This window comes from Apus apus, chromosome 15 (genome assembly GCF_020740795.1).
Source record: "Apus apus isolate bApuApu2 chromosome 15, bApuApu2.pri.cur, whole genome shotgun sequence".
NCBI lineage: Eukaryota > Metazoa > Chordata > Aves > Apodiformes > Apodidae > Apus > Apus apus.
Window position 1 is genome coordinate 3470323 of NC_067296.1, and position 15046 is coordinate 3485368.

At 40.8% G+C, this 15046-nt stretch overlaps 1 protein-coding gene across 4 annotated transcripts in view; it reads left to right on the top strand.

Moving 5' to 3' along the window:
• Window positions 1-15046, top strand: part of PTPRT (protein tyrosine phosphatase receptor type T) — a 435474-nt gene that overhangs the window by 212251 nt on the left and 208177 nt on the right. For all 4 annotated transcript variants that reach the window (XM_051633170.1, XM_051633173.1, XM_051633172.1 and 1 more), the window contains exon 7: window positions 10310-10603. In XM_051633170.1, the coding sequence (XP_051489130.1) occupies window positions 10310-10603 (294 nt within the window). The remainder of the gene's footprint in view (window positions 1-10309; window positions 10604-15046) is intronic.

The following is a 15046-nucleotide window of genomic DNA, read 5'->3' on the forward strand; positions in this document are numbered from 1 at the left end:
GGTAAAATGGAGTAAGCAGAGAAAGTGTGTTTTTTGAAAAAAAAAATAAAACTCATATTATTGGAGCATAATTAGGGTTAATAAGACTTTCAGGTATTCTTTTAGTTACTTTCAGAAGTAGAAGATTTCTTCATTCTCTCAGGAAAAAATAGTTGGAATATTGTATTATTGTACACATTCAGCTAGGGGGTATGACTCTGTGTAGACTTTGTTCTTTTGTGCATAGCTAGAGACACCGACGTGACAAAACTTATGTTCTGGAAATTGCAATGACACTTCAAGTTGTTCTTCCTAGTGTTTCTTTTTTTAGACAATCTGATTTGTTTTGCTACCAGAAGCAGAGAGTCTTGCCAGGCTGACATTTTAATAAATGATTAGGTGTGTAAGCAGTTTGGCCTTAGTGGCAGCAAAATAGTTGTTGGCAGCAACTTGGCTCTTTTTTTGCACTTTGTGGTGTGTTTGTTGTCAGGAAAAGTGGAAGGGTGATTAATCTCCTTGTTGAATTTCAGGGATGAAAAGTACTGCCTTATGTGTAAACCACAGTATAACTGATGTAGATGTTATTACTGTGAATGTTTTGGAATCTGCACAAGGAATATTTAAACATCATTGATGTCGTTTCTTTAGGTTTCCTAGGACAAACATTTGTATTTACTCCCAATGAAAGAAGTAAAGAGGTAAAAAAAAAAAAGGTTCTATTCATCCAAGTTTCCTATGAATACTGAGATCTAAATATTTGGATCTGAACTGTATTCTTGCTCAGGTAAATATAAAGAAAACATGCACTCGGGTGGCCATCCACTCTGAGACTTAAGTTGCCTGGATAGTTTTTTGGATGCTGCTTCACTTGCCAGAGGTATGTTGGTGGACAAGTGCCAAGGTTCTTGATGTATCTCCACTGTGGTGGCTCCCCAAGATCCCTGTTGGCATGTTCACTGTGTACTACTCCAGCATCAGCTCTGTAGGGTCAAATTTGACCTGGCTCTCCATGGTCAGGTGATTAGCGGTTTTCACAGATCTGACAGAAAAAATGGCTTAAATGAGAACATTTTGCTTTATGTGCTGAAAACCTGAATTTTTTATGTCAAACCTGGTGTATGCATCTTTATAGGGGATCATGAAGTCTGTAGGCTGGAGCACAAGACTACATTCAGTCTCTGGTCCTGCAGCCATCCATTAATCATTACTTCATAAAACAACGTGCTTGCACTTGTTTCACCAATATTGTGAGGATTAACTGTGAGCAGTTCCCTTACATGCACTGTGTGCACACATCAGTGTCCTCTCTTAAAGCTGACCCAGCTCTGAGGTACATAATGTATTTGTGAGAAGAGAGACCATTACCAGTGGTGCAACAGCAGAATGGACACTAGGGAGTCTAAAGTCTCCTCCATGGTGGTAACTCATGTTTGAATTCCACCCTGGCTATTTTCTCAGTTCTCTTGACTGTTCCTCATCTGTTCTGCACATCTTCAGGGGTGGACAGGGTGGTAAAAGGGCAATGGGATGCTTAATTCCCCACTTGGCCTTGGATGAAATGAAGACTCCTGCCTTAGGCTTTTCCTACAAACCTAGCAGGTTGCTATGGATTAAGCTGCTTAATCAATCCAGACAAACCATTCCATGCTGCTTCATAGTAGTCAGCACCTCCAGTCACTTGCCTTTTCAGCAGCTTAGAGACTAAAGTTCCCTCATTCTGCAGACAGAGATGTACCAAAAAGCAAAAGTTGCTAAATAGCTTCTCTAGATGAAGTTATAAAATTTTGGTGCTTTCATCCTTCCCACCATCACAAGCTGGTAGCATAGCAACTGATGAAGCTGCTTGAACTGGAGCTGACCTGAAATTACATGTTTCAGGGTTTGTATTTATTCCCACCTTTCTCCTTTTTTTTGATGCTTGTTGAGTTTACATTTCTAGTGCCTATGGGAGATTAGCAGCTTGTTCATGCAGAAAGCTGAAATAGATTTAATAACACATGATATATGAGCTTAAATAGTCTGTGAAGTTAGGAACATGAGAGAGAGCTAAAGCTGGCCCTGACTACTGACTGGTGGAGAGGACCTTCTTTTGGATAGGATGTGGATGCCGTTTTCAGTGTCTTCGTACAGACTTGGTGGAGCCACCAGAAAGAAGAGCCTCCCTTTGACTGATGCTTCCAGTTGTGGTGTTACAGAACTGGCTGCTGAAGGACGCAGTGTAGAGCTGAAGGATGCCTGGGTTACAGTAACCCTGGGATTTCTCACTTTCTCTGGGAAAAGAGAGCACTGAGATAGAGATTTAGATGCACAGTGGCTGCAGTTTCTAGTGGAGAAATCAATGTTTTCACCAGAGTTTCTGGAAATCTTCACTATTTTTATCTCCCTTGTCAAACAAGTGATGATGCTCAATTCTTATAATTTTTGATAACCTCCAATTGCTGTATTCACATGTGTCTGATGTTAAACACTACCTTGGTTTTCTTACAGGCAATTTCAAGACTGACAGACAATATTAATCCACGTGTATCTGATGCATCTGTCATCAAGGGCGAGCTACAAGAAATGGGGGTAGCAGAAAACTTTTAAAATTATCAATTGTTCTGTGAGGAAAACATATCAAGGATGAGTTTGGAGAACATGACTTGGTTCAAGCAGGCTGGACATGCTCCTGGAGGAGCAAAATAGAGCAGTTAGGTGCTAGTTAGAGAAAGACATGGTCTTTTTATTTTTACTGTTTTCTTCATCAAATGAAAACTGAACCTTTTTTTGTGGATGACACAACCTCAGCAGATGGGGCTAAGATGCTCCAGCCTCAGAACAGTCTTAATAAGGGAATGAAGTTCTTTCTTTGACAAGCACTTGTATTGAATTATTAAATCAAAGGGCATCACTGTCACCAGTGCATGCTCTGGCTGCATATATAAAAGGCAAGTGAGCTGTGCTTATCTTTTCCAGAGAAAAGCACAATCATTTATCTTCATGTGATGGTTTTTAACTGCAGCACCTGAGTTCTGCTGCCCTGACTGAGGGCATTCAGAGAGCAGAAGGATGCTCAGGATTAATTCCTGCTGAGCAGTTCTTTGCACAGCTTGCTTTGTGGCTTCCCCCTCCGTAGACTGCCTGGTGTGATATATCACTGTATTCACCTTGAAAACCGGGAGCTGAGAAAATAAGAGTAAGGAGGTAAAATGCAGCTCAGCGAAATTTTAATATCAGTCAAAAGAGGGGAGGGATCAGGGGGCTGTTAATTCCATGTGTCTTAGATATTACCTTAGGATGAGTTGGACATTGTCTGAAATTGTCCATTTATCTCCTTTGGCTCTCAAGGGAACCTGAGATCACTTGTACAGGTTTGAATCTATCAAAGCTACGTAGAAGAATTCAGGGTATTTGTAATCAGCTCATGGATGCCAAACTGCTTCATGCACAGAAGTCTGTGTTGGGCCTCTCCTGGTTCCTGAAAGATCTCTATGAACAAAAATGACATGACATAGCCATGTCATTCCATAAGCAACAAGAAGCATACTACTGCAGTTTTTCATTATGTCATTTCATAATTATTTTACAGTCGAAAAGCAGTAAATTACATGGACTTACAAGCTGAGAGTAAATTGTCCATGATACCCAGTCCTGGCGAGCTTGTTTATCTCAGAGATTCCCTGGAGAGGCTGCCTGGGCAGGGCAGCACTTCTGTCCAGGTGAGGAAAGGTTGCCTTCCAGCAGTTGCTGTGCACAGGACTTAGTGCTGGAGATTCCTACAGATCCTCCCATTAGGGAGGCAGGGAAGAGTCTGTAGTTGCCTTTTTTCCCCCTCCTTTACAGTACAAATGATGACTCAAAGAGAAGCATTCAGTTCTAATCTACATGAGTTCTAGTAATAAGCTTTACAATTAGAGCACAGAGTCTTACATCTAATTCACTTAATTTACGCTGGGAAATGAGATACTGTTCAACTAATCCGCTGCTATTTTCTTCTTTATTAAGGAATGAAAGCATCCTCTGAGGCTCTGGTGGGATTCAGGCTAAGCTTCTGAGACACAAATAGTATGAAATGCTAATGAAATAGTGTGCTGCTGTGATTCTCACTTGGTGTCTGGTGCCCCTCTCCTTTAACCTCTCCCACAGCTGGAAGAGCTGGTAGGAGGCTGTGGGCCTGTGCCAATTCCTTCTGGTCTCAGGGCAAGTTTGTAGCTTTTTATTTAACAAGATGACACTATCACAGATGAACTTTCTTCAGCCAGAGTTTGTTCCAGCTGTCTTGCATGGTGACTGCAGTGCTTTTAGGGAATAGTTTTTAGGGAATAGTTTTTCTACTGCTTTATAGTCCCTCTGTAAGCACCACCGTGTTCTTCTCTTTAAACCCAGGCAGCCCACTTGCTGAGTTGAAAACATCTGTATTTGAATCCCTGAGGAGCATTTCCACTGCTTCCTAAGGGGGAAAAACATAAAGAAGGTATATTCTTCATTTTTATCAGACTGCAGCAAGTTCTCCCTACACCAACACTGTTCTGAAATGTAAAAGGAATAGTCCGTAGTCTTTGAATTTTGGGGTCTTGGGAATGTCAGAAGATGAGCATCCTGCCAAGTACTGGGTCTCTGGCTGCACTGGCTTTTTTTTTTAGTGATATGGATAGCTGTACCTGGAGATGTACCCGTCTCCTGTTTTCCATTCCTGTTGTGCTGATTCTTTGACAACTTTGCTCAATTCTTTCACGTGTTTCCAGATCACTTTTCTTTCCTCCCCCGCTTCTTGTACACGAAACGTGTGGCAAGTCCCTTGTAGACAGAAGCATTAGCTCTTAAGGGAAAAGTGAGAAGCAAAAAGCACATGACATGCTGTGCCAAAGGAGCATTTTATATTGCAGAGTACTCAAGTTACTTATGGCTGTGTTAATAAATTCTATGTTGGGAAGAAGCATCCAATGGAGAGCACTGACACTGAATTTGCTAATCCATAGAACAATATAGCAGTCTCTAAATGCAGCCCCCCATTTACTGCTCTAATGTCCTAGCACTTTACCTAAATAACAACCTGCCACAGTCTAAAAGGGTGTATTTCCATTTTTGTCTGTCAGCCTTTGATTACTGAACACGTAAATATCCTGTGGCTGCTGGTTCATGGGGATGAATGCAGTGTCTCAATAGGGGCAAGAAGAGATCTGCACATCCACAGAGGATAAGAGGGTAAACTCTGCTGTTAAAGGGTGATGTATAAATCTTTTAAACCATTGCCACTTGTTCTACAGGCTGTAGAAATCCAAAACAATCTTTTCTCAACTCCCCAGAATTAAATATTCCAAAATTGTTGCTTTCAGAGTTTTTCTGGGCACTTCTCTTTGGGAGCAGAGAGACTGTGCTGCTCACTGATGCAATTTACCCATCCAGGTGAATTATTGAATCACTTTATTAATGCCACTAGCACGCTCTTCCAACACAGTTGACATGTGCCACTGCTGTTAGCCTTTTACATTACTGTGAGACAGACCTGAATGTCTCTCTTTTAGACAAAAAACCTATTAGTACAGTGTCTGTCAGGGCAGCGAAATGGTCTCATGCTAAAGTATTGTAAAACCCTTGTGCTTTTTCTTTGTGCAGTAAATGGAACTGGAAGTTCAGACAATCACTGGAAAATGAAATTTAACTGCTGCATTTATTACAGTAGGAGGAAATGTGCTAACAAGCAATGCCAAGATAAATACTGTCATTCAGAGCTCAGACCTCATATTGCTAGGGTGTAAAATTAGAAAGGGTGCTCATGGATGCTGCTCAGACACTCAGGTGAATCTCTAGTAGTCAGCAATAGAGGGTGCCTTGCTTGTGCAATGGTGGTAATGGCTGTTCAGAGGTGACAAACCCTGCTTAAAGGCTGGAAGGCCAAAAACACCAGGACAAAGGCACTTTAAGGTGATGACGTTTTTACTTAAAATAGTTGGGTTTGCCTTCTTAAATGCAAATGTTAAGTACCTGTGTTCTCAATGGCTTTTAAATTGTACCAATCTGTGATCATGGTGTAGAAAACTATGCAAATATATTGTGTTCTGTATTTTTTGTTTAAAACAGTTGAGAAACTTGAATTTTTGTTTCGTTGCCTCCAGTCTCATCCTTATCCATTTGGCAAGCACGGCCCACAGCTGCTCATTTAGGACACTGTGAGAAAAGCTTACCATTCCCATTAGTAGGGGAATAAGCAGTATCATGTTTGAAAACACAGATCCTGCTTGTCAGGCAAATGTCTTTTGATAGCAGCTCCCATCTCCACCTCTTTAACCCCCAAAGAATAAAAAACTCTGTCTCTTCTGATCTTCTTTTAGAACCTGTGCTGTAAGTTGTGTGCATGTGAGAAAATACACACACATGAAGGATGTGTGTGTGTGTATTTGTGCATGTTACAAGGATCTGCTGCTGCTCTGGGGGCCTAGATGTGTGTGGGGCATGCACAGCTCACGTCTGGGAAAGACTTTCAGGGGCATTAAATAGTGTGGAAGGTACAGACTGGGTGGTCCTGCCACATACAAACCTTCTTTCCTCCTCTGTTTAACAGGCATGTCAGCCTTTTATGGATCCTCTGGTTTTGTTTTCTGGTTTTCTCCAGTCCTAAGTAGACAGTTAATTTCAGTACTTGAGGGAGTTGTGTTTGGAATTCCATGTGCTGGCAGGGTTATTCAGTAACAGAATAAGGGTGCATGAAATTCACAACATACTAGTGGTTTTGTAGCCTTTGGGGTTCTTTTTGTCTAATACCATCCATAGGTCATCACATGCAAATGAGAGCTCATGGTCTCCTTGGCTGTACATTTCGTCAGATGGTCTTACTATGAATAATGAAGGAATTAAAAAAAAATAAAGCTTTATTAGTGTTCATTGGAAAGTATAGTATTCATGGCACCAACCCTATCAAAGTTCAAGAAATGTCTGGACAATGCTCTTAATCATATGGTTTAGTTTTAGGTAGTCCTGCAAGGAGCAGGGAGTTTGACTCAGTGGTCCTTAGAGATCCATTCCAACTTGAGATATTCTGTGATTCTAGTTGGTCTTTTTTGGTTCTTCATTTTAGTTCTGTTTTCTTACAGTCTTCACACTACTAAGTTTTCTGTCATTTTTAAATCCCTAACAATGTGCAGCCACATCAGCTTTTGGCTGCAGTTGTATTTTATCTTCTAGTGGGAGGAGAAAGGCACACCCCACATTCCCTTCATGTCTGTCCACTGAACCTGTTTGGCACGTACAATAACATCTACTCATGTTCAGTAACTCCCTTTTTGAGCTTGTACTACATAGCTCTTTTGTTTCCTTGAAAGAGGGTACCTGGGAATGACATTTTCCTGTGTCCCTCTTGAGCCTGAGATTCAGGTTAGCTATTGTGCCAGCTGCAGCAATCCAGCTCCTGATGTCCTGTTCCTGGGAAGCCTGCAGCTTTCTCCTCTTTTCCCCAAGGAGGAGGAAAAGTGGCTGAAAGGCAGAAACAGGCTAGACAAAGCTTGCAATATAAAATACTGTCTGGATCAAACGGGCCTTAAAATAGAGTTAATCACAATTACACATATACAAGGCCAATGTGTCACCATGTTAATTTAATCAAGATCACAGAGAGACTTTAATTAAAATAGTGCACTCGTAACAGCAGGCTGGTCATCTGTAACTGACAAGTGTGTTTGGTTACAAAGTCCAAAAAAATGGTCCTTATTTATGTGCTGATTTTGCTAAATGGTGGGTAACTTGGTGAGATCACTTGCAGTCATTTGGCACCGACTGGTATTAAAAAAGTTGCTTCATGTCCAGTTGGTGCCAGTAGGAAAGAGCTCGACATTTTCAATGAGATGGGATTGAGCCTTCAAGAACTCCAACAGCTGCTCATCTTAGTTTCTTAAATTTGGAAAATGAGAGTGACAGTTTAAGCTCCTGATTTTCTAATATTCTGTGGCACTTGTTTTTCAAATGGCACTTTTCACTTTGTTTTTCAAATGGGAAAATTATCTGGGGGAAAAGAGAAAACCATAACAACTTTTTTTGAGGACAAGGTTTAGATTTGGCCTAAAATCAAGTGAGAAGACAGTAATGCTGGATGTCTTCTTAATTTAAATGCATTAGGCACTAGTAGTTTCTAAACTTACTAGACAAGACTTTCATGTCTGTTTAGCAGGACAAACTGCTCTATTAATTAAGCTCAGTCCTGTAAATCTCTTTTAACGTGCAATCAAATGCCCCAGTAACCTGAATCATGTAGCTATTGAAGTTTGCAGCCCAGGAGAATGGAGTTTAATCTTTCATTTGTCTTGTTCAGCTATGACGTGACTTGTTAGATGTCGTTTTTGCACTGGGAATAAAAATCACAAAGTCTGTCTCTTAGTTGTCTTGCACCAGGAAACAAGTAATAAACTGTTTGTGATCTTTAATAATTTGATGTTTACTGGAAGTGTTTCTACATGCACGTACTGAAAACAAATGTATTGGAGAAATTACCTTACTAAGTCAAAACATGATCAGCCTGGCATTTCATATCAGAAAAAGGTTCTGGCAGGAGTTAGGAGAACAGTGCAGAGTAAAAACAGAAATGAACATTCCACAAAAAAAACATGGCTCATGACACCAGTTTTCAATCTTGTTGTCAGGTACCTGCTACAATTATAATTCAGATTGCTTTGGTTTTATTTATTTATTTATTTATTTCCAGAGGTACAGTGCACAAGTGCTGCAGTCGATCTCAAGGAGATGGCTTGGTTTGTTGTAATTAGTTAGCCTGAGGACATGAAATGAAGTCACATTTCAGCTGATCGTTTTATATAATAATGGTTTCTGTTAATTTGTTTCTCTTCACTGAGCAGACGTTAGCATGCAAATCTTGTCCAGAGGGGAAAAGTCCCATCTTCCTCCCATCATTTGGTGCTCAGACTCCCTTGATATTCCACATTTCATTGGGTTCTGGATTCTCCTTATTCTCTGGGTTCTTTGAGGAATCACCTCTAAGAGGGGTTTACAATAACTCCCACAGAACTCTAAAATTAATGTCATGCTGTAACATTTATAGGTTTCTTTTTCTGAGACAGAGATAGCCTTTTCATCACCTTACCTTCACAAGAGAATAGAGTTTGTGTCCTCTGGGCTGAGGGCAAACCACATTAGAGTGTGACAGAGGGAAAGCTAGATGAGATTAAAGAAATTGCTCAGAATCTTGCACAGTTCAGCTCAGGTTTTCAAAACCACAAGGCATATGCAATTCATGTGGCTTCCAATATGCCAGTGTTATTTATACACTGACAGAGGGGGGGGGTGTGTGGAAATAAAACTCAGGCAGGCAGCCAGAGCTCTGAGGTTGGCTTTTTTTTTCCTGTAGTTTTCATCAGAGTGCTGCTGAGATGTCTTTTATTGGCTTGCTCTTCTTTTTATCACAGAGGTGATATTCAGCAGCCAGGTTTCTGCCTCCTCAAGATGCATTTCAGACATCTAGGCACTCTTTCAAGTCTAATGCAGACTTTGCCTGAGTACCTTTGCTCATGAAGTTAAGCAAACTTTGCAATCAATCATGACAGGAGGTGCTGATGCCATGAAGTTTTTCTTAGTTTTGAGCTACCAAGGGCCCCAGTTGGAGTCAGCTGTAGCAGCATCCAGACTAATGATATCATTGACTGTTGAAAGTTCCCTAGTGTTTAAACTTGCTAGTATCTTTTTTCACAGAGCCAGTGCTTTGATTAAAAAAATATATCCTATTTTTATCTTTCCTTTTACTTGGTAAAGTCACAAAAGGAGGAATTGAGTTGAGTTTTCCACTCATTGCTAATTGTGTCATGTTAAGCATCACACTTTGGCTGAACCACAACACCATGATCAATGATCATGATATTCTGCTACGTTGGGTCAGGGGGCAGAGGAAGGGGCTGATGTACTGGAGCCTTTTTATCCATGGTGCATGCTAAGTGCACTCAGTTGTCTTCATTTAAGACTCCTTTCACCCCTCACCCTCCAATACCATATCGACTGCTATTGCTTTATGCTTAAAGCAGGAAATAAGTATAAACCTTCGGATCTTTTAAAAGTGACTTTTGTTTTGCCTTTTAAAGAGACATTGCTTTGTGGTTTCTGTATCTTTGCAGATGTTTCTGAATTGGTATCATTATCCGCCGTGTAAGGGGCTGAATTTTTAATGCAAACAAAAGAAACCAGATGATTTTCAGTAAGAGATTAAACTCTTCTGAAAGACTTGGTAAAAGCCAGGAGAAAAGGTGCCTCTATTACAAAAGGTTTTGGGACAGCCTCACTAGACAGATACAGAGTGGAAATTTGATCCTTTTGACAAAACTGTCTCAGACCTTTCACGTTTTCTTCTTGTCCACAGAACCCCCAACTCCCATTGCCCCTCCTGAGCTGCTGGCAGTCGGAGCCACCTACCTGTGGATCAAACCCAACGCCAACTCCATCATTGGAGATGGGCCCATCATTCTGAAAGAGGTGGAGTATCGGACGACCACTGGGAACTGGGCAGAAACCCACATTGTAGACTCTCCTAATTACAAACTGTGGCATTTGGATCCTGATGTGGAGTACGAGATCAGAGTGCTGCTCACTCGCCCTGGAGAAGGAGGCACAGGACCCCCCGGCCCGCCACTCACGACGAGAACAAAGTGTGCAGGTAGGGTTTCTACTGCCTCCCAACAAGGCATTGATATTTTGCTTCACTCAATAACACATGAACAAATGGTCCTCTCCATCTCCTTGCCATAGATGTGCTTCATCAGTGACCTGGAATGGTTCACTTTTTATTCCATAGGCAAGTGTTTAAGAAGCTGTTGGGTTTATGCATGTAGTGTGTTGGCCAACCTTTCTGCTACAGTGTCTGGTTGAGTTCTTTTGAAATGGACAAGCAGAGGAGAGCTTCCCAACCAATTCTCCAGTAGACAAATTGTTCTTAAGACTAGGCTTGTACAAAATGTTCACCCTGTAAGCACAGAACTATTTATTGTTTGTGGGTAATTGTTCAGCATTGATTATTAACACGTTGACAATGCTATCGAGTGCAGTGTGGTGAAACAATGAGCATTTAGTTTTTCAGATGCATTTTGGAATTCCATTTGATGGAACTTATTCTTCTCCTCACTTGTGATAATGGAACCTATTCAAACACTGTGCACATCTTTTCTTTTTATATTGGAATAAATGAGCTCAGCATGAGCTTAGAAAGTCATTGCACCATGACCCAACTCTTATCAAGATGGTTCATGATATTCAGGTTTTTGATCAGAGCAAATGGAAGTTGTTTTCACGCACTTTAAAAAGTTTTCCATTATACAAACCCCATAAAGACTAATTCTGAAATGTCTTGCTTTGAATTAGCAGGAAAAACTTTTATTAACTGGATAAAATTTAAATTTTTATAAACAGTATGTGCCCAGGTACCTGTGATCCCACTGGTGATGCTTTCAGTTTTCTACAGGGCAGCATCACAAGGCTTTTGATAATTGACAGAAAAGATACTGAAAATTTAGAAAAGATACTGAAAGTCCCAGTTTGCCTCCTTCCAGGAAAGCCAACTGCCAGAAGATGTGACAAACCCTGCCTTTGTAAATGAGTCGTTCTTGTTGTGGAATTTGTTTTGTTGTTTGATTGGGGTTTTGGTTTGTGCTTGTTTGTTTGTTTGGTTGTTTTTTTTGGTGATAGACTGTGATAGATTGTGACTTGGGACAGGAGAAAGATTAAATGACCTTGAGGCATAGAGCAGTAAACTGTCAGTCAGAAGGAAAAGTTGCTCAGCAGGGAATGGGGAAAAGGGAAGGACTGCTGAAGGTTATGACCAGACACTGGGCTGAGAGGTGGTTAAAAGGAAAAGAAGACATAAAATACTAGTTTTTATCTCCAGAATAATAAGTAAGGGGAGATAATGGGAGACCAGAATAGTATGTTTGAAAACAGTTCCTAATAGTGCCTAATAGGTCAGCACTGGTCTTCTGAGTGTGGTTTGTTTGGGTTTCTATACCATCCTCAATAGTTAAACAGAGCTTTTTTAAAAATTCTTGTTGTGTGGGATTAATTCAGAAGTGTGTGCTTTGGAAAGCTGGGATTTGGAATGCTCAGGGCTTGTTTTCTCTTCTGTGCTTATTTACTATTCCCCTGCTGCTTTTCTTTCTCAAGTTGCCACAGATGGGGAGAAAAGGGTAAAGTCCTTTTTTCATCTGGGAGATGGGAAAGAAGAGAAGACCTTGTATACGAGATAATAACTTGATCTTATGATTTGAGGTGTTTAAAAGACATTTAGATGTGCTGCTTAAGGAATATGCTTTAGCATGTTCCGACTCGGGCTCAGTCGAGTTGGGTTAATGGTTGGACTTGGTCTAAAAGTTCTTTTCCAATCAGCACAATTCTGTAATGATTCTGGGGGGCAATCTCATCTGAAAAATGTTTGCCTTCTAATGGGACAAAAACACATGAAAAGCAAAGCCAGAGAGTAACATTTTAATGAATATTAATAAAAGGGAAGAGATTAGACTTTCTTTTAAAAGAGTATTTAGAGCAGGTTACAACGCTATCTGGAAGAGCTCTCTGAAACATCAGCTTCTCTGCCTTTTTGGATGATGACAGCAGGTGACTCATATAAGATCTGGAGGGTTTTGTGACCCTGAGGCGTAGAAGCAGCAAAGTTTCCAGTCTGACAGGAGAGCTACTTGGTAAGGAATGGGAGGAGAGAAAAAGTCCTGAGAAACCTCACGGTCTACCCCCTCTGAAAAGGTGTAACAATGATTATAGAAGGAGCTCATGAAAATGGGAGGCTTGTCTTCACATGAAAAAAGGCACATGGATCACACACAACCTACCTCTTGAGATAAGCTGCTGGAGACTGGGTTATTCAGCAGGAGGGTGTGATCTAGCTCCTGGAGAAAAAAAGCACTTGTCAAGATCAATACTCAATTTTGTTCTTGGCCTAAGGAAATAAAAGTTAGTCTTGAATTATGTGGCTGAACTCAAATCTCCTTTTCAAAACAGTCAGGATAAAGTAGCTGATATAAATGCAAATATCTGTACGTTTAGGGCTTCAAATGGTACTGCAAAGTAATTGAAAACATTTTCCTTTGGTTATTATTAAAAGGTGTTTTGTTGCCATGAAATCTTGTGAAACTTAGTAGTAAGCAGTTTTTGCCATTGTTTGGGTGGTTTTAAGACTGTGTTTTCATATTATATAGAAATGGTTTGTCTGTTGATCTGTTACAAATGTTAGAAGCAGCAGCGTGCTGTGAAATGCACAAACTGAAGAACCAGAAGTTGACTTTGTTGCTTGCTGAGTTAGTATGACTTGTTACAACTACAGGCATAAAAATATTCATTTCTGATAGCTCCTGCTAAATGAGACACATTCACATGTTACTGCTGATGAAGAAGATTCAAGGTTGCTGCATTGCTGCCTTCATTTGTTTTCAAGTTTAGGAAACAAAAAAAAAAGGCTGGAAAACATCTAATCTCTGAGTCAAAGCACTGCATGAATGACATATCAAGTGACTTGAATGAGAGTTCTGTACAGCTGGTGTGTAGGTATTATTAGACTCAGTGTTCCACAGAGTACTTTAACTGGGAGTTTACTCTAAGCCTTGTCCTGATGCAAACATTCATTTCCCTAGTAATATTAGTTAAGCTTTAGCTCTTAGCTCCCCTGTCTTCTGTATCTTTGAATGTAGACAGCTGAGAGGAGGTGCTTTTTCAGCTGGATTGACTGCTTTCAAGAAAGACTTCCCATAGAATATTGGTAGAGAAGGGAAACCTTACTGAGTTTCTTGGTTTTCACATTGGCAAACACTGAGAGTGAATTCCCTGTCTTGGCTAGGGTAAGACCCAGCTTCCCCAGGGCATGTTCTGCTTGTGCCCAGTTTCCCTCTCTTTCTAAATTTCCTGACACAAAAGCTGGTGTGGCACAATGAAATGCAGTTGTTCTCTGGCTGGTGCCTGTTTCCAAGAGCTGTGGAGTGCTGCAGGGGAGCTGCTGGGAATGGCATGGTCTGTGTCTGAGGTTCAGTGTGTGGATCCCACGGAGCCTGAGGGACTGGCACCCATTTTAGCAGACTTAGTCTGCTTAGCTTGATGATTGAAACTCTGTTTTCATTCCTCCTCGATAGCTTTTGGCACAGCAGCTAAAGAGGGTAAAATATATATATTCTTTCTTTTTCATCCTAATCCCCAGTTTGTCCTTGGAAACAGGTTGACAGTGTTTCGTCTGTACCGTGTCTCAATGGCTTAAGTCCTGTTGTGTATGTGCTGTTGCCTTTCCCTACCAAACTGATTAAATAGATAATAAATGTATCTTGATCCCTGCTCTATTCTTTCCCCCTCCTCACTTAATTTTTGAGGCAGCAGAAAACATCTCCCCTTCAACAGCTGGAAGAAGAGGTGAAGTATTTCTTGACTATACACATTTTGTGGCTTTGAGCCTGTCAGAGCAGTTGGTTTTTCTTGTCTCTGTCAGATCTCAGCTTTTACTGAGCCCATAATGTGCACCTTCAGACCTCTTGGACAACACAGACAATGCTTCAGTTGAAACTACAGAGCTCTGCAGGGAGCAAAGTGTATTTCTAGTTTCTCTTCAGGCTGCAGAGGTGCAGTTGGCTGCATGGACACAGGTGTTCCAAGCAAAAGATATCTGTAGAGGAACTGCCAATATCAAGTTATGGTTGTATTGGCTGTAGAAACATCATCAAACTGGAAAGATACCTTTCAAAGAACAGAAAATAGATTAGATCTGTGAATTAGTTACTGGAAAAGAATTAAAACAAAGTACAAGTGTGTTGCCTGGGATGTAACAGCAGTGATGATCTGTATGGACCAGAAGGAATTTGGGAGGAGAAACAGAGGTAATGGTGTGATGAAAGGGGAAGTAGAGTGTTTTGGTGCACTTTGGGTGACTGACTGAATACTGGACTCCCGAAAAGCCAGACTGTTGGAGCTGACAAGATATTTGGTTTGATGTGAGGCCACAGTCCATTCAAAGTTCAGGCACTAAATTTGGGGTGGTGAAAAGCAGCCATGTGCAGAGGAGGAGCTGGGATTTACTGCTAGAGCACAACAGCATGCCATAAATTGGATATTTGTTTCTAGC